Here is a 22,017-nt window from a genome sequence, read left to right as displayed (position 1 = left end):
TCACAGTCATTATGGTCACTATAATTATGGTCATAATGATCATGATGGTCATTATGATCGCGTCATGACGGTCACGATCGTCACCATGATAATGGTCATAATGGTCATGATGGTTATTGAGATCATGTTCATGGTGGTCATGATAGTCACCATGATCATGGACATGATGGTCTTCATGATCATGGTCATAATGATTACTATGATCCTGATAAAAATGGTCATGATGGTCTTGATGGTCACCATGATCATAGTTATGATGGTCATCATGATCATGGTCATGGTGGTCATGATGGTCACCACGATCCTGGTTATGATGTTCATGATGGTCACCATGATTATGTTCATGATGGTCGTCATGATTATGGTCATGATGGTCACCACGATCCTGGTCATGGCGGTCTTCATGATCATGGTCATTATGATCACCATGATCATGGTCATGATGGTCACTATGAACATGATCATGATGTTCATGATGGTCACCATGATTGTGGTCATAATGTTCACCATGATCGCGGTCATTATGTTCATCACGATCACAGTCATTATGGTCACTATAATTATGGTCATGATGATCATGATGGTCATTATGATCGTGGTCATGGTGGTCATGATAGTCACCATGATCATGGTCATAATGTTTACCATGATCCTGGTCAAACTGGTCATTATGGTCATGATGGTCATCATGATCATAGTCATGATGGACAGCATGATTATTGTCATTGTGTTCACCATGATCATAGTCATTGTGGTCACCATGATCATGGTCATGGTGGTCATGATGCTCACCATGATCATAGTCATTGTGGTCACCATGATCATGGTCATGGTGGTCATGATGGTCACCATGATCATGGTCATGGTGGTCATGATGGTCACCATGATCATGGTCATGGTGGTCATGATGGTCACCATGATCATGGACATGATGGTCTTCATGATCACGGTCATGATGGTCACCACGATCCTGGTTATGATGTTCATGATGGTCACCATGATTATAGTCATGATGGTCGTCATGATTATGGTCATGATGGTCACCACGATCCTGGTCATGATGGTCATAATGGTCGTCATGACCATGATTATGATGGTCACGATAGTCACCATGATCAAAGTCATGATGGTCAGCATGATCATTTTCATTATGGTCAACATGTTTCTAGTCGTGGTAGTCATGATGGTCACCATGATCATGGTCATGGTGGTCATGATGGTCACCATGATCGTGGACATGATGGTCTTCATGATCACGGTCATGATGGTCAGCATGATCATTGTCATTGTGGTCACCATGATCATAGTCATTGTGGTCATCATGATCATGGTCATGGTGGTCATGATGGTCTTTATGATCATGGTCATGATGGTCACCACGATCCTGGTTATGATGTTTATGATGGTCTCCATGATTATGTTCATGATGGTCGTCATGATTATGGTCATGATGGTCACCACGATCCTGGTCATGGCGGTCTTCATGATCATGGTCATGATGGTCACCACGATCCTGGTCATGATGGTCGTCACGATCATGATTATGATGGTCCCGATAGTCACCATGATCAAAGTCATGATGGTCAGCATGATCATTTTTATTATGGTCAACATGTTCACAGTCGTGGTAGTCATGATGGTCACCATGATCATGGTCATGGTTGTCATCATGGTCCCTGTGATCATGGCCATGGTGGTCATGATGGTCACGATGATCATGGCCATGGTGGTCATGATGGTCACGATGATCATGGGCACGATTTTCACCATGATCCTGGTCATGATTGTCATGATGCTCATGATGGTCACCATGAATATGGTCAAGATGGTCACCGTGGTCACGGCCATGATGGTCATGATGGTCACTATGATCGTGGCCATGATGGTCACCTTGACCATGGTCATGAGTGTCATGACGGTTACCATGATCATAGTCATGATGGTCAGCATGCTCATTGTCATTAAGGTTAACATGATCATTGTCCTGATGGTCACCATGATCATGGTCATGGTGTTCATGATGGTCAACGTGATCATGGTCATCGTGGTCATGATGGTCACCATGATTATTGTTATGTCCGCCGCTTAATCGAGGAAGAAATTATCCTCCTATAATTTATTATTTATAGTGGATCTTTTCGAAAATTAAGAACCCAAAGAGATTGGTGCTCTTGTTTAAGCCAAAAGTATTTTACGAATGATAGAAAAATAATTCTTTTCCTTACCTTACTTACTTCTATTGTATTTTAAATTACAACGTCTTAACTGAGCGTCATTTGTTCACTCTATTTTTTTACAACTTTTATATAATTTGTATTATAAGATTATTTATCTTATCGGATATTTTAAACAGATTTTTATTTATAAATGCGTCCTTTTTCACACCCAAAAGGGGTTTTTATGCGCAGAAATTCGGCACAAAGTGAGATCACAAATTCACGTAATTTGTGTCACAATTCACTCGAACTGGATAGATCTTTGAGGTCCTTCAATTGCATTTAAGAACTATACTCTACACGATATTTGACTTTCAGCCGAGCACCTTACTTAATTGGCAATTTAATTTATTAATAATGACCGTAAATGAATAAATTAATATCCTACACGAACTTAATTAGCCGGATACCTAGATCGATTTTCGGTATAATTGATTTGAATTTTTGTAAATGAATAAAATAATATCCTACACGAAATTAATCAGCCGGATACCTAGATCAGCGACGATTACTAATTGCCATGTCGGAAGATTTCTGCAATACGATTACGGGCTATTGACGCCGTTTACGCGGACCAAGAAGTTTGAATAACACTGAGGCCCTGAGCCATGGTGCTCAGGCTTTTTTAAACTTTGCTTTGACAATTGATGAGGAATTTTTAATTATCGTCATTGGTGGAAAGTGACGACAGTTTATTGTTTATTCGTTAAACTTATTACAGTTGTCTTTCCACTATTCTTTGCCGCATAAAAAGGTGAAACAGCTGACGCTGCATTTTCGCGCGCTTCGCAAAGAGGAGCTCAGAAATAATTATTTTAAATAATTATTAAAAATAAAAAAAATTATTTGGACATAACAATCCCCCGGGAAGTAAGTGGGTTGCAAAACTCTTTTGCTTTCCTAAACATATGTCCCCTATTTTAAAAAGCTCGCGATAACGCTAACAAAGTTTTTAAAAATGTCTAATAACTATATAAGACTATATAGGATACATAAGATGTATAAGATTATATTTGCGTTTTTAATCCTGTATATATATAGCTACGAAATTTATAGTATATGCCTGTATATGATGTAATTTCTTAAATTTAGGCTTACAATTCTTGTTTTTCTAACAAAAAAATATGAATTCCCATATTTTGACAGGTTCGTGATAGCGCTTACAACAAAATTTGAAATTCTAAAGGGCGGTTAATATTTTAGAATTCCAAAGTATCATTCGCATTTAGTTTACATGGTACTTGTTACTCTCGACTGTTTAATTTAATAAATGATCGAGATTAAGAGCGGGTGTTTCAAAATTAGAGTAATTTGTGATTAAATAGTATTCATTTGAAATTTGATTCGTTTCCCCCCTTTCCTCTTTTTTTTTTGAGAAAAGAAGGTTGAATACCTTTATGAGTTTATAACGTCAATTGAAAAATATTTTTTTTTTGTTATTATATTGTGTGTTAAGGTGAATTTTTAACCAATTAGGATAGTAATTAGTTTCACAGGGATATTCTTTTTTTTTTGTTTAATTTAAATTAAAATATTTTCTATATATAATTCAGATTGTCATAATTTAGTGCAGTACCAATACCCTATTTAATTATAATTCTAGTAAGATTTATTTAAAAAAAAAAATTTCGCAAATAATTTTCAAATTGTATATGAAGAGAAGGAGAATGAAAGAGAAAAAAAAATAATAATAATAATTTAGTATTAGTATGATTATTCCTGTCTTAATATAAATTTTTCCTTCTCGAAGATGTATTTAAAATTTTTAGGTTTTATTTAAACTTACAGACTAAGAACCTTGGTGTCATCTCAGATTTCACCTGACTGCTACGTTTGTTGCATACTTATACATTTTTTTTCTTTGCTCTTAAATAAAATGCTATAACGTTCTCTCCTATTCGTCACAACCCACGGCGGAGTGTGGTGTGTGCAGAATAGCCGTTATGGCCCACCGATGGTAAAACTGAAAATAAAAATAATAAAAGAAACCAAAAATATCCTTTGGAGATGCTTACGATCTCCACCGGACACACAGCTCTTCTCAGGCTGGGTTAGACAACCGAATTGGGCGCCAGTTCGTGTACCCCACGAACAGAATAACAAAACAAACAATAAATAAGAAAATGAAATGAAAAATGAAATAATAAAATAATCAGAGAGCAGTTGTCAGGTATTGGATAAGAAAAGCAAGAAAGAGATAGTTTGCAATAAATAAATAATAATAAGTTTTAATTATATCCCGGGTTGGTAGCCATTTAACCCGATATAGTTTAATTTATAATGTTTCAGCGGATATAAAAATAATAAACAATAGTATAAATAATGAAAATCACTTCACAATATCAATTTGTTTGACCAATAGTCACGTACGCAAAACAATGATTAATAAAACAAATGTTCCTTTTGCTATCACTCGCTCGTGATAAATAATAAATATAAATAATTGATTATACTAATTTTTATGCGCACAATATAAATGTACCACAATATTAATTATTAACTCAAAAATAAATTAGCACTGATAATAAATTAAATCGTTATCGCAAAATAATAAGGCACCCACTGGTGATATTTGAATAAGTGCAAATAATTTCCAAAAGGTGAATACTGATCACAACAAAACAAATGGGTATATATTTACCGCAAATAATAAATAATACAAATAATAATTACCAAAAATAATATTTTTGGATTAAATCAGACTGTTCCCCGATAATAATCAATTATTCGTGAATATATACCGCAATTAAAAGAAAAACGCTCCCAACAACAGTACAATAATAAACAAAACGACGTAAATGTTAATAATTAATTACCGGCAAACATATGAACAGTCAGCAATAATTATTAACCAATAATAAACAATAATTGTAGATATCAGTAATTATTTACCGTCAATCGTACACACGGTCACCAACAATTACCATCCAATATAAAATACTACTTGTAAATATCAATAATTATTTACCGTTAATCCACTCATACGGTCGCCAATAATTATTAAAACATGTAAAATAATAATTATGAATATTAATAATTATTAACCGTCAATCGTGTGATCGGTCACCAATAATTATTTAATAATTTATAATGAACGTAGATATCAATAATTATTTACCGTCAATCCGATACACGGTCACTAATAATTATTAAAAATGTAACATAGTAATTGTGAATAGTAATAATTATTTACCGCCAAAATATACAGACGGTCACTAATAATTATAAAATAATATACTAACGTGAACAATAATAATTATTTACCGTCAAAATATATACGGTCACCAATAATTATTAATAATAATAGTACAAATTTACCTCCAAGTATTGGGTTTAGGTTTGTCGCCAGGACAAATAAGTGCGCATATATATCTATAGTTATGACGCTCTCTCTCACTCACACGTGAGACATGTACTAATGGCCACCAACGCGGGACAAATTACACGCCAATGTAATTAGCACAAAGGTACTTACAGTCATTGCCAATTTCCAACACTCGTACCGGCTCCATCGGTTTGAAATTTTAATATATTAGCAATCAATGCCACAATTACTCTCAATGTTAATTGTTAAATGTATCCAAAACACTGAATAAGTAGCCAATACAATTTGTAACGCTTGGCAATTCCAAATGGCGTCTCAATATAAATAAATTTGGCAACAGCAACAACACACCTTACTCTTACAAGCGATTATCCACGTCTGGCCATGGCAGCACGTGAGTCCCATGCCGGCACCTCAGCCGGCGCCATCTTATAATGGTTTCTCCTTTCAACCAATAGAGCAATATACCTATCTCATGTTATTTACTCATTTACCACCAACATGATGCATGACTTGATTGGCATGTAATTTGTCCATTCCCGACATTGAGTGACCATTCTCTTTTCAGAGCCAATTAATAATATAATTTTATACCTAAATAATTCATTAGTTTATTTATAAGACCCGTAAATTTATTTATAATAAATAAATTTACTAAGGCCAATTGTTGCGGCGCCGCGCATGCGCCAACCGACCAAAATAATAATAATAATAACCAACTAATTGAAATAAATAAATGCGCAATTAATTATCCCGGCGGCTGTAAAATCCATTCATCAGTAAATAAAATTCAGTAATTTTTACTGATTTGGCCGCCATTTTTGCCTAGATAATTAAACAAGTAATAATCACACAGTGAATAAAATAAAATAATACATGGAATAATAATAATATTAGTATGATAATAATAATAATGGGTGAGACGTGCTGAGCAGCGTGTGCTGCCATCTGTTGCCCTTCTCCGACCTAATGCGAAGATGCCGCAATATTCAAATATCGTGACAATGCATACATGAAAATTTAACGTGAAAAAAAAAAAAATGAAATAAACGATCTGTAACACTCTTAAATTGCAAGGGAAAGAAATCTTGAGCCAAACAGAGTAATTATAAATTTCGAAAATCTCAACAAATTATTCATATATAATTGTAGAAAAGATAGAATGGAGAATGATGTCCAATATCGATTTAACATCTCTTGGTTTTGAGATTTTATCATTTATCAAGTTCTTGTTATAATTTAACTCGGCATTATTTTAAGCCCTTTTAGTGAGATTAGTATAACAAAAGTCTCCTGATCTAATGAAGACTTGGTGTTTAAATATCAATCACCATCTCGAAACGCTGATATGTAACGTTTTTTTTTTTTTATAAGCTCTGCAAGATTACATATGAGCTATATGTGTCGATGACCCGGCACACAGTGGCGGAGTAATGTCAGCGTTTCTAACCTGACACCTGAGTGTCAGTATGTTACTTGTCGATTGTTGTGTACGTCTTCTCGACTATTTATATTTTTCATTGAATCGAGAAATTTTAATTCTCTTGCGTTTTACGCTTGTACAAAAAAAACCAAAAATATTAGTTCGACTATTGGACCTTAATAGTGAATAGGATACACTTTCTTGAATTTGAAGGATTCATGAATCATATCGATTTTTTATTCATCAAAAAGAAACAATTTTAATATTATTATTTTTTTTTTCCGTCTAAAAAAAAAAATTAATGAAATTTATATATAATTAAGCTTGCTCTGTTTAAATAAAGATTCTCTTCGCTTACGGTAATTTGATTCAAATTGAAAAAACGAAAAATATAATGGGTTCGAAAATATAAATCAATCTTACATATTAAAATTTAGATTATCGTATCGTTTGCATATTTTTAAAATCATATTATCTGATGTTATAGATAAAATAAAATGCATAATTTCTATAGATTTTTTTTTTTTTGTAAGTATAGTATTAAGCTAATAATGAACTTATTTTAACTCACAAAAGTTATTTCTTGACGCGTACAATTTATTTTCGAGATGATTCTGCAACAGTTGATTCTTCTGATATTCTTTTGTTGATTAAGACTTTTGGGTGAGGTGAATCAGGTCGAGTTGATTTGCTGGGTGTCGTTGATCTGCATACGATGATTCTACAGTGAGGCCTTGAAGATAATCTTGGGGAGGTTTTAGGGATATTTTCGTAGTTTCGGATTGCTGCTTGAGTAGTAAATCGCCTGATTTAGCTCTTACAGCGAAATTACATTGTCCTTATAGAAACCTCCGTTTTCTTGACTGTTTAATTAGTCAAATATCTTTCCTCTGCACTCCGTCGTTGATGGTTCAAGTTTTCCAGAAGCCCCCAAACACGAACATATATCTGGTAATGTTTTTCCCGAATTCTGAAACCAAATCTAAAAGCAGATTATTGAAGGGTTAGTGGTTAGTAATAATTGGTGAAAAGTGCTCGAGCTTCGGTCTGTTAGTATTTTTAGATTTATGAAATTTTGAAGGCCTCAAAAAAAAAAACATCAGGTTGATAAAAAAAAATTTTAGCAATTAAAATAAAATTTTATTTTTATTTTCGACCACCAATAGAAGAGTTTAAAAGTAAAGATTCTTAATGGAGTGATTTTTTAATTGCGACGATAAATCAGGAGCTTTGCGATTCCCATGGTAGAATTTAAGATTTAGAGTTCCTTCAAGTAAATAATCGAACCAAGACAAAAGAATAATTTGAAATTTCCATTTTGCGAATTTCTCGTCCACCATTAGTGTAAGTACTTTTGACAACGAAAATTTTAAATTCACTTGGTTAATATAAGTAGGAGATTCAATTGCGCCAACGGATCTTTCACTAAATTTGAAGTTCAAAAATGACGATTGTGCCATCCTTAAAATTTTCCATTTACTGTCGTTTGAATATTTGAATCGCCATTTTAAGAATTTTAAGATAGATTTCCTAGCGTCCCCCTCTCTGAAAAAAAACGAAGGAGAAACCAAGTCACAAGTGTCACATTCGATTACATTGGTTTCGTTAAGGACATTTTGAATAAATTTTAAATATTTGAGAGTTTTATTCGATATAGGATCTGAAATCTCCTTATAAATTTCTTTCCACAAAATCTTAAGAAGAATTGGGGAAGCATTCATGTTTTTAATTAATAATTTCGACGAATTTTGAAGATAAATATTAGAATAATTTTGATTTAACAATCTACCTGTACTACCCGAGAATGAATTTACAAGCTTTAAAAGTAACGACAAATGAGATTTCTCAGTTATAAAAATTTCCATCTGTCTTATTATCGGCACAATTATAGACAACAAAAATTTTACTTCTTTAATGTTGAGAACCCGGGTTCGCATAGTATTCCAATTTTTGAGTTTAGAGAAGTTTAACAATTTTAGAAAACAATTTAAGAGTTTTAAGAAAGATCTTTCATCGCCCCCCTCCCCTCTCATAATAGCTGCCGCACTAGAAGAATTGACATCGAAAGGTAGGTGAAAGAGGTATTTTTCTATCATCATAAAATACTTTGGCTTAAACAAGAGCACCAGTCTCTTCGAAGACGTTTGGGTTCTTAATTTTCGAAATGATCCACTATAAATAATAAATTATAGGAAGATGAATTCTTCCTCGTATTCTTTATTGTTGTCCACACCCTCCAACCCGCTTGTCCAAAAATTACTATCACTACCAAAGGGAGAAATCCCGGATAAATACAGTCAAACCTGGTTAAGAGAGAGTTCAAGGGACCGTGATTTTTTTTTCACTTATAGAGGTTTCTCACTAATGCGAGTTTCTAGCTTATAGAGGTACAGGAGAAGTTTGTCTCACTTACAGAGGTTTATCAATAATATTCAAAATATTTAGTTGTAAACATGGTAGAGAATAATTTATTAGAGTGATATACAAAGTAATTATTAGAGTGTGCATTTACAAAGAAAGCAAATAACATGCGAAGTTTACTTGAAAAAATCTGTCAACTTTTTTTGTATTCCTGATTTTACATTATGTGCATGTTTTTCGAGTTCATATATTTTATCAAATATAGTCCTATCACCAATCGCTGAATATTCAAAAAACTTATGAAGCGTCTCCAAAGCCTTTAAAGCTTCTTGCTTTTTTGGTATTTTTTCGAGTTCTTTATCCAAACTCTGTGATTGGTCAGCATCATCGTCACTTTCATTCCCGTCAGTCACGCAATTTTGAAAAATATCATCTTCAGTGAATTCTCCAGCAGTAGCCACGTCGTCGTCAATCCGTATAAAATCATCAAAGGTTGGCATTACCTCAAAATCAGTTGTTTCATAAGACACAAGCTTGGCCCATTCGTCATCACTAGGTCCGACTTCAAGTTTAACCTCACTTTCATCTGGCAGAATATTTTGTTTATTAATATGAAATCCAGCTTTCTTGAAGCAATTTTGAACGGTAACGCCACTTACTGCGTACCACGCTTTTCTTGCAAATTTCATTGCTAAAAGTACATTGATCTCAGAGCTAACACTTTCGTCCAAACACTTGAGAGTATGATTAACAACTTCTCTACGATAGAATCGTTTAAATGTGTGTATGATGCCTTGATCTAACGGTTGAAGTTTACTGGTGGTATTTGCAGGTAAGAACAGAATTTTAACATTTTCCAGTTTTAGTAAATCTGTGTGTGCAGTACAATTGTCTATAATAAGAAAAATTTTTTTTTGTTTTATTATCATTTGCTTGTTAACTTTTCTCAACCAATCTTTGAACAATTCTTTGGTCATCCAAGCTTTTGTATTATTAGCATAATCGACGGGTAGAGTCTTGACGCCTTTGAAACACCTTGGCCGCTTAGATTTCCCGATAATCAACAGAGGAAGTTTGTCCGTACCGATCATATTGACATACTGTAAAACAGTAAGGCGATCTTTACTCTGTCTACCTCCGTGGCATTTTTCGCCTTTAAATATAAATGTTTTATCCGGTAGGCACTTATAGAACAGAGCGGTTTCATCAGCATTATAAATATCCTCTGCATCATATGCTTCTAAAAGATTTGGTAAATCTTTTGTCCATTGGCTACACACTCCTAGATCCACTGATTTACTTTCTCCAGCTACTTTCTTAGACGATATGTCGTTCCGTTTTTTTAATTCTCTAACCAGCCATTACTGGCTGAAAAGTTTTCAACTCCCAATTTTAAGGCAAAGTCTTGCGATTTTTGTTTTAACAGTGGTCCATCTATGGGAATGTTTTTATCGAGAGTCTGTTTGATCCACTCAAGAAGACATTTTTCAACGTCAGGAAACTCAGAAACCGAATCCGCTTGATGTTTCCGTGTCCCTCGGAGCACTGGGACTTTATTGAATCTTTAAATTTTATAATTTTATAATAGCTTAATTCAGGTAATCCGAATTCACTCCGTATTTCACACCTTAATTTACCCGATTCAAATGCATTTATAATTTTTAGTTTATCACTTAATGACAACACGTTGATTTTTCGTTTTGGCATTATAAGTTGCTATAAGAGAACTGATCGTTGCAAATGATATTTATCAACTGTAATAAACATGACAAGTAAGTTAATACAGTTAAATATTATTTCTTCGAACCATAAGAAAACAAAAACACACAAAGTTCCTGAAAAAAAAGAATGAGTCATAAATAGTTAAAATGTCGCTTATAGAGGTACATGCAAGAGAGGCTCTCAGTTATAGAGGTCAGAGTGGCAAAAACGACTGTCACTTATGCAGGTTGTTGTTTCTCATTTATAGAGGTTTATGAGAGGTCAAAGTACGGGACCTAAGAATTATTCTCACTTATAGAGTTTTCTCGCTTACCCAGTTCTCTCTTACTCAGGTTTGACTGTAATTAAAAATTAAGCGGCGGACATAACATCATGTTCATGGTGGTCATGATGGTCACAATGATCATGGTCATGGTAATCATGATGGTCACCATAAACATAGTCATGATGGTCAAGATGGTCACCATAATCATGGTCATGATGGTCATTATGAACGTAGTCATGATGTTCATGATGATCACCCTGAACATGGTCATGATAGTCATGATGGCCACCATGAACACAGTCATGATGGTCATGATGGTCACCCTGAACATGGTCATGATGGTCATGATGGCCACCATGAACACGGTGATGATTGTCACCATGATCATGGTCATGATGGTCATTATGATCATGGTTATGGTGGTCATGGTAGTCACCATGATTGTGGTCATGATGGTCACCATGATTGTAGTCATTCCGGTCACCATGATCATGGTCGTAGTAGTCATGATAATCATGGTCTCGGTGGCCCCCATGACCATGATTATAATAATCACCATAATCATAGTCATATAAGTCATGATAGTCATTATGATCATGGTCATTATCATCACCATGACCATAGTCATCGTGATCTCAATGGTCACCATGATTGTGGTCATGATCATCACAATAATCATGGTCATGACGGTCAAGATGGTCATCATGATCATGTTCTAGATAGTCATGATGGTCATGATGATCATGGACATGATGATCCTGGTCATAATGGCCATGATGGTCATGATGGTCACCATGATCATAGTCATGATGGTCAGCATGATCATGTTCGTGGTAATCATGATAGTCACTATGTTCATGGTTATGATAATTGTGGTGGTCACCATGATCATGGTCATGATAGTCATGATGGGCAACATAATCATGATCATGATGTTCACCATGATCATGTTTATGCTCGAAATTATGATCATGGTCATGCTGATTACTATGATTCTTGTCATGATGATCACCGTGATCATGGCAATAAAGGTCCCCATGATCATGGTCTTGATGATCACCATGATCATGGTCATGATAGTCATGGTAGTCACCTCGATTTTGGTCATGATGATCACTATAAGCATAGTCATGATGGTTTCCATGATCATGGTCATTATGGTAACCGTGTTCATGGTCATGATAGTCATGATGGTCATGATGGTCACCATTATCATGGTCATAATGGTCATGATGGGCACTATGATCAGGGTTATGATGGTCACCATGATCATGGTCATGACGGTCATGATGGCAACCATGATCAGGGTTATGAAGGTCACCATGATCATGGTCATGACGGTCATGATGGCAACCATGATCATGGTCATGATGGTCTTTGTGAACATGGTCATGATGGTCACTATGATCATGGTCATGATAGTCATAATGTTCATGACGGTCACCATGATCATAATCATAATGAGCATCATAATCGTGGTCAAGATGGTCATGATAGGCAGCATGATCATTGTCATGATGGTTACCAAGATCATGGCTATGATGTTCATGATGGTCACCATGAACATGGTCATGATGGTTATGATGGTCACCGTTATTATGGTTGTGATGGTCACCATGATTGTGGTCATGATGGTCACCATGATTGTGGTCATGACCGTGGTCATGATAATCACCCTAATCATGGTCATGATGATCACGATGATAAGGCTCATGATGATAACCATGATAATGGTCCTGATGCCCTTATAATCATGGTCATGATGGTCATGATGATCACCATGATTATGGTCATGACGGTCAGGATGGACACCGTGATATTGGTTGTGTTGTTCATGATGGTCTCCGTAAACTTGGTCATGATGGTCACTATAATCACGGTCATGGTTAACATAATGGTCATGATGGTGACCATGACCATGGTCATGATGAGCATTATGATCGTGGTCTTATAGTCATGATGTCACGATGGTCACCAATATTATAGCCATCATGTTCATGATGGTCACCATGAACATGGTCATGAACGTTATTATGGTCGGCATAATCATGGTCGTGATGGTCATTATGGTCATGTTCATAATGGTCATGATGGTCAACATGATCAGAGTCGTGGTGGTCATGATAGTCACCATGATTGTGGTAATGATCGTCACCATGATTGTAGTCATGACCGTGGTCATGATAATTACCCTGATCATTGTCATAATGGTCACGATGATAAGGGTCATGATGATTACGATGATCATGGTCCTGATGGTCATCATGATCATGTTCATGATGATCATGATGATCACCATTATCAGTGTCATGATAATCCCTATGATCATGGTCATAATGGTCATGCTGGTCAACATCATCATAGTCGTGGTGGTCATAATGGTCACCATGATTGTGATTACGATGGTCACCAAGATTGTGGTCATGATGGTCACCATGATTGTGATCATGACCGTGGTCATGATAATCACCCTGATCATGGTCATGATGGTCACGATGATAAGGGCCATGATGATCACCATGATCATGGTCATGATGGTCCTTAAGATCACGGTTATGATGGTCATGATGATAACCATGATCATGGTCATAATGGTCCCCATGACCATGATCATGATAGTCATGATGGTCACCATCGTCGTGGTCATGATGGTCACCATGATCATGGTCATAATAATCACCGCGATCATTGTCACGATGGTCATGATGGTCACCATGATCATGGTCATGGTGGTCATGATGGTCTCCGTTAACATGGTTTTGATGGTTGATATGATCATGGTCATGATGGTCACCATGATCGTAGTCATGATGGTCATGATAGTCACTATGATCATGATCATGATGGTCATAATGGTCATGAGGATCACCATGATCATGGTCATAATGAGCACCATGATCGTAGTCATGATCGTCATGATGGGCAGCATGATCATGGTCATGATGGTAACGGGATCATGGCCATGATGTTCATGATGGTCACCATGGACATAGTCATGATGTTTATGATGGTCAGCATTATTGTGGTTGTGATGGTTATCATGATTGTGGTCTTGACGGTCACTATGATTGTGGTCATAACCGTGGTCATGATCGTCATCATAATCATAGTCATGATGGTGACCATGATAATGCTCATGATGATCACCCTGATCATGGTCATGATAGTCACGATGATGAGGGTCATGATGATCACCATGATCATGGTCATGACGGTCATGATGGCAACCATGATCATGGTCATGATGGTCTCCGTGAACATGGTGATGATGGTCACTATGATCATGGTCATGAAAGTCATAATGGTCATGATGGTCACCATGACCATGGTCATGATGAGGACCATGATCGTGGTCTTATGGTCATGATGAGCAGCATCATCATTGTCATGATGGTCACCACGATTATGGCCATGATGTTCATGATGGTCACCATGAACATGGTCATGATTGTTATCATGGTTGGCATAATCATAGTCGTGATGGTAATTTTCGTCATTGTCATAATGGTCATGATGGTCAACATCGTCATAGTCGTGGTGGTCATGATGGTCTCCATTATCATGGTCATGATGGTCATCATGATCATGGTTATGATAGTCATGATGGTCGGCATAATAATGGTCATGTTGGACATGATGGTCTCCGTTAACATGGTCAGGATAATCACTATGATCATGGCAATGATCGTTTTTATTGTCGGCATAATCATGGTCATGATAGTCATTATCGTCATGGTCATGATGGTCATGCTGGTCAACATCATCATAGTCGTGATGGTCATGATAGTCACCATGATTGCGGTTATGGTAGTTACCATGAGTGTGGTCATGACCGTGGTCATGATGGTCACGATGATAAGGGTCATGATGATCACCATGATCATCATCCTGGAGGTCCTTATGATCATGGTCATGATGATCATGATTGTCCCCATGACCATGATCATGATAGTCATGATGGTCACCATAGTCGTGGTCATGATAGTCATTATAGTCATCATGATCATGGTCGTGATGGTTCAAATGGTCATAGTCATGATGGTCACCATGATCATGGTCATAATAATCACCGTGACCATTGTCACGATGGTCATTATGATCACCGTGAACATGGTCATGATGGTTACTATGGTCATGGTAATGATGGTCACCACGATCGTAGTCATGATGGTCATGATGAGCAGCATGATCATGGTCGTGATGGTTACCAGGATCATGGCCATGATGTTCATGATAGTCTCCATGGACATGGTCATGAAGATCATATTGGTCACCATTATTATGGTTGCAATTGTCACCATGATTGTGGTCATAACCTTGGTTATGATGGTCACCATTATTGTGGTTGTGATCGTCACCATGATCATGCTCATGATGATCACCCTGATCATGGTCGAGATAGCCAACCTGATCATGGTTATGATGGTCTCCATGATCATGGTCATGACGGTCATGATGGTCACCATGATATTGGTCATGTTGATCATGATGGTCTCCGTGAACATGGTCATGATGGTCACTTTGATCATGGTCATGATAGTCATAATGGTCATGACGGTCACTATGACCATGGTCATGATGAGCACCATGATCGTGGTCTTATGGTCATGATGAGCAGCATCATCATTGTCATGATGGTCACCAAGATTATGGCCATGATGTTCATGATGATCACCATGATCTTGGTCATGATGGTCATTATTATTCACCATGATCATGGTCGTGATGGTTCAGATGGTCATGGTCATGATGGTTCAAATGGTCATGGTCATGATGATCACCGTGATCATTGTCACGATGGTTATGATGGTCATCGTGAACATGGTCAAAATAGTTATTATGATGATGGTTATGATGGTCACCATGATCGTGGTCATGATGGTCATGATAGTCCTTATGATCATGGTCATGATGGTCACTATGATCATGGTCATGATAGTCATAATGGTCATGACGTCACCATAATCATGGTCATAATGAGCACCATGATCATGGTCATGATGGTCATCATGATCATGGTTATGATGGCAACCGTAATCGTAGTCATGATAATCCTCAAGATCATGATTATGATAGTCACCATGATCATGGTCATGACAATTGCCATTATTATAGTCATGATAATCACCATGATCATAATGATGATGGTCACTATTATCATGGTTATGGCGGTCATGATGGTCTCCATGATTATGGCCATGATGTTCATGATGATCACCATGATCTTGGTCATGATGGTCATTATTATTCACCATGATCATGGTCATGATGGTTCAAATGGTCATGGTCATGATGGTCACCATGATTATGGTCATGATGATCACCGTGATCGTTGTCACGATGGTCATGATGGTCATCGTGAACATGGTCATGATGGTCATCGTGAACATGGTCATGATGATTACTATGATCATGGTAATGATGGTCACCATGATCGTGGTCATGATGGTCATAAAAGTCACTATGATCATGGTCATGATGGTCACTATGATCATGGTCATGATAGTCATAATGGTCATGACGGTCACCATGAGCATGGTCATAATGAGCACCATAATCGTGGTCATGATCATCATGATGGGCAGCATGATCATGGTCATGATGGTTACCAGGATCATGGCCATGATGTTCATGATAGTCACCATGGACATGGTCATGATGGTCATATTGGTCACCATTATTATGGTTGCTATTGTCACCATGATTGTGGTCATGATGGTTACCATGATTGTGGTCATAACCGTGGTTGTGATGGTCACCATTATTGTGGTTGTGATCGTCACCATGATCATGCTCATGATGATCACCCTGATCATGGTCATGACCGTCATGATGGTCACCATGATATTGGTCATGTTGGTCACGATGGTTTCCGTGAACATGGTCATGATGTTCACTTTGATCATGGTCATGATTGTCATAATGGTCATGATGGTCACCATGACCGTGGTCATGATGAGCACCATGATCGTGGTCTTACGGTCATGATGAGCAGCATCATCATTGCCATGATGGTCACCAAGATTATGGCCAAGATGTTCATGATGATCACCATGATCATGGTCATGATGGTCATTATTATTTACCATGATCATGGTAGTGATGGTTCAAATGGTAATGGTCATGATAGTCACCATGATCATGGTTATGATGCTCACCATGATCATGGTCATGATAGTCACCATGATCATGGTTATGATGGTCACCATGATCATGGTCATGATGGTCATGATGGTCTCCATGATATTGGTCATGTTGGTCATGATGGTCTCCGTGAACATGGTCATGATGGTCACTTTGATCATGGTCATTATAGTCATAATGGTCATGATGGTCACCATGACCGTGGTCATGAAGAGCACCATGATCGTGTTCTTACGGTCATGATGAGCAGCATCATCATTGCCATGATGGTCACCAAGATTAAGGCCAAGATGTTCATGATGATCAGCATGATCATGGTCATGATGGTCATTATTATTTACCATGATCATGGTCGTGATGGTTCAAATGGTCATGGTAATGATGGTCACCATGATCGTGGTCATGATGGTCATGATAGTCACTATGATCATGGTCATGATGGTCACTATGATCATGGTCATGATAGTCATAATGGTCATGACGGTCACCATAATCATGGTCATAATAAGCACCATGATCGTGGTCATGATCGTCATGATGGGCAGCATGATCATGGTCATGATGGTTACCAGGATCATGGCCATGATGTTCATGATGGTCACCATGGACATGGTAATGATGGTTATGATGGTCACTATTATTATGGTTGCTATGGTCACCATGATTGTGGTCATGATGTTCATCATGATTGTGGTCACAACTCTGGTTATGATGGTCACCGTTATTATGGTTGAGATCGTCACAATGATCGTGCTCATGATGATCACCCTGATCATGGTCATGTTGGCAACCCTGATCGTGGTTATGATGGTCACCATGATCATAATTTGATGGTCAGCATCATCATGATGATGACGTTCAGCATGATCATGAATATAATAGTCATGATGGTCACTATAATCGTGGTCATGATAGTCATGTTCGTCACTATGATTACGGTCATCAAAGTCGTGATGTTCGACATGATCATGGTCATTATGATCACTAGAATCATCATCATGATGGTCACCACTAACTCGGTCATAATGATCATCGTGATCATTGTCATGATGGTCTCCATGATCATTGTCATTATGGTCACTATGATCATGGTCATGATGGTCTCCATGATCATGGTCATGATGGTCACTATAAACAAGGTCATGATGGTCATGATGATCACTTCGATCATGGTTATGATGGTCACCATAATTATTTTCATGATGAATAATATGATTGGTTATGATGGTCACTATAATCATGGTTATTAAGGTCACCATGATCATGCTCATGATGGTGACCAAAATCAAGGCCATTATGGTCACTATGATCATGGTCATGATGGTTACCAAGATCATAGCCATAATGTTCATGATGGTCACTATGAACATGGTCATGATGGTTACCAAGATCATAGCCATAATGTTCATGATGGTCACTATGAACATGGTCATGATGGTTGTGATGGTTACCATTATTATGGTTGTGATGGTCACTATGATTGTGGTCATGATGATCACCATGATTGTAATCATAACCGCGCTCATGATGGTCATCATAACCGCGCTCATGATGGTCATCATAATCATCGTCATGATGGTGAACAAGATCATGCACATGATGATCACCCTGATCATAGTCATGATAGTCACGATAATGAGGGTCATGATGGTCATGATAATCACAACGATCATGGTCATAAAATCACCATGATCAATGTCATGATAATCACCATGATCATTGTCATGATGTTCATGATAGGCAGCATAATCATGGTCATGATGGTTAGCATGATCATGGTCATGTTGGTCACCGAGATCATGGTCATGATGGTCGTGGTGGTCACCATGAACATAGCAATGATGTTCATGATGGTTACTATGAACATCATCATCATGGTTATGACGTTCACCATTATCATGGTGATGATGGTCATTATGGTCATAGTCATAATGGTCCTTATGGTCACTATAATTACGGTTATGATGGCAACCATGATCATGGTCATGATTGTCTCCGTGAACATGGTCATGATGGCCACTATGATCATGGTCATGATAGTTATGATGGTCATGACGGTCACCATGATCATGGTAATAATCAGCACCATAATTGTGGTCATGATGGTCATGAGAGGCAGCATTATTGTGGTTGTGATGGTTACCATGATTGTGGTCTTGACGGTCACCATTATTGTGGTCATAACCGTGGTCATGATGGTCATCATAATCATCGTCATGATAGTGATCACGATCATGCTCATGATAGTTACGATGATGAGGGTCATGATGATCACCATGATCATGGTCATGATGGGCACCAAGATCGGGGTCATGATGGTCACCATGATCATGGTCATGACGGTCATGATGGTCACCATTATATTGGTCATGTTGGTCATGATGGTCTCCGTGAACATGGTCATGATGGTCACTGTGATCATTGTCATGATAGTCATAATGATCATGATGGTCACCATGACCATGGTCATAATAAGGACCATGATCGTGGTCTTATGGTCATGATGAGCAGCATCATCATTGTCATAATGGTCACCAAGATTATGGCCATGATGTTCATGATGGTCACCATGAACATGGTTATGATTGTTATTATGGTCGGCATAATCATAGTCGTGATGGTCATGATCGTCATTGTCATAATGGTCATGATAGTCAACATAGTCATAGTCGTGGTGGTCATAATAGTCACCATAATCATAGTCATGATAATCACCATGATCATGGTCATGATGGTCACCATGATTATGATTATGATGGCCATGATGGTCTCCATGATCAAGGTCATGATAGTCATCATGATCATGGTCATGATAGTCATAATGGTCATAATGATCACAATGATCGTGGTCATGACGGTCATGTTCGTCACTATGATTATGGTCATGATTCTCATGATGTTCGACATGATCATGGTCATTATGATCACTAAAATCATCATCATGATGGTCACCATGAACTCGATCATTATGATCATCGTGATCATGGTCATGATGGTCACCATGATCATTGTCATTATGGTCACCATGATCATGGTCATGATGGTCACCATGATCATGGTTACGATGGTCACTATGAACAAGGTCATGATGGTCATGATGATCACCATGATCATAGTTATGTTGGTCACCATACTTATGGTCATGATAAATAATATGATTGGTTATGATGGTCACTATAATCATGGTTATAAAGGTCACCATGATCATGCTCATGATGGTGACCAAGATCAAGGCTATTATGGTCACTATGATCATGGTCCTGATGGTTACCAAGATCATGGCCATAATGTTCATGATGGTCACTATGACCATGCTCATGATGGTTGTGATGGTTACCATTATTATGGTTGTGATGGTCAGCATGATTGTGGTCATGATGATCACCATGATTGTAATCATTACCGTGGTCATGATGGTCGTGATGTTTGACATGATCATGGTCATTATGATCACCAGAATCATCATCATGATGGTCACCATGATCATTGTCATTATGGTCATCATGATCATGGTCGTGATGGTCATGATGGGCACTATGATCAGGGTTATGATGGTCACTCTGATCATGGTCATGACGGTTATGATGGCAACCATGATCATGGTCATGATTGTCTCCGTGAACATGGTCATGATGGCCACTATGATCATGGTCATGATAGTTATGATGGTCATGACGGTCACCATGATCATGGTAATAATCAGCACCATAACTGTGGTCATGATGGTCATGATAGGCAGCATTATTGTTGTTGTGGTAGTTACCATGATTGTGGTCTTGACGGTCACCATTATTGTGGTCATTACCGTGGTCATGATGGTCATCATAATCATCGTCATGATAGTGATCACGATCATGCTCATGATAGTTACGATGATGAGGGTCATGATGATCACCATGATCATGGTCATGATGGGCACCAAGATCGGGGTCATGATGGTCACCATGATCATGGTCATGACGCTCATGATGGTCACCATTATATTGGTCATGTTGGTCATGATGGTCTCCGTGAACATGGTCATGATGGTCACTGTGATCATGGTCATGATAGTCATAATGACCATGATGGTCGCCATGACCATGGTCATAATGAGGACCATGATCGTGGTCTTATGGTCATGATGAGCAGCATCATCATTGTCATAATGGTCACCAAGATTATGGCCATGATGTTCATGATGGTCACCATGAACATGGTCATGATTGTTATTATGGTCGGCATAATCATAGTCGTAATGATCACAGTGATCGTGGTCATGATGGTCATGTTCGTCACTATGATTATGGTCATGATTCTCATGATGTTCGACATGATCATGGTCATTATGATCACTAGAATCATCATCATGATGGTCACCATGAACTCGATCATGATGATCACCGTGATCATTGTCATGATGGTCACCATGATCATTGTCATTATGGTCACCATGATCATGGTCATGATGGTCACCATGATCATGGTTATGATGGTCACTATGAACAAGGTCATGATGGTCATGATGATCACCATGATCATAGTTATGTTGGTCACCATACTTATGGTCATGATAAATAAT

At 37.5% G+C, this 22,017-nt stretch overlaps 2 protein-coding genes across 2 annotated transcripts; both read left to right on the top strand.

Moving 5' to 3' along the window:
• Positions 1-13,279: 13,279 nt before the first annotated feature.
• On the top strand, positions 13,280-13,857 carry LOC130676975 (histidine-rich glycoprotein-like). The gene is made up of 2 exons (XM_057483487.1): positions 13,280-13,372; positions 13,420-13,857. The coding sequence occupies exons 1-2, from the start codon at positions 13,280-13,282 to the stop codon at positions 13,855-13,857; spliced, it is 531 nt and encodes a 176-aa protein (XP_057339470.1).
• A 4,193-nt stretch (positions 13,858-18,050) lies between these two features.
• Positions 18,051-21,794, top strand: LOC130676974 (histidine-rich glycoprotein-like). Its single transcript, XM_057483486.1, has 6 exons — positions 18,051-18,185; positions 18,295-18,427; positions 18,708-19,048; positions 19,225-19,462; positions 20,651-20,812; positions 21,616-21,794. The coding sequence occupies exons 1-6, from the start codon at positions 18,051-18,053 to the stop codon at positions 21,792-21,794; spliced, it is 1,188 nt and encodes a 395-aa protein (XP_057339469.1).
• Positions 21,795-22,017: the final 223 nt, after the last annotated feature.

This window comes from Microplitis mediator, chromosome 11 (genome assembly GCF_029852145.1).
Source record: "Microplitis mediator isolate UGA2020A chromosome 11, iyMicMedi2.1, whole genome shotgun sequence".
NCBI classification, from domain to species: Eukaryota; Metazoa; Arthropoda; class Insecta; order Hymenoptera; family Braconidae; genus Microplitis; species Microplitis mediator.
Note: the sequence above shows the minus strand (reverse complement) of the source record. Positions and strands in the feature narration are given on the sequence as shown.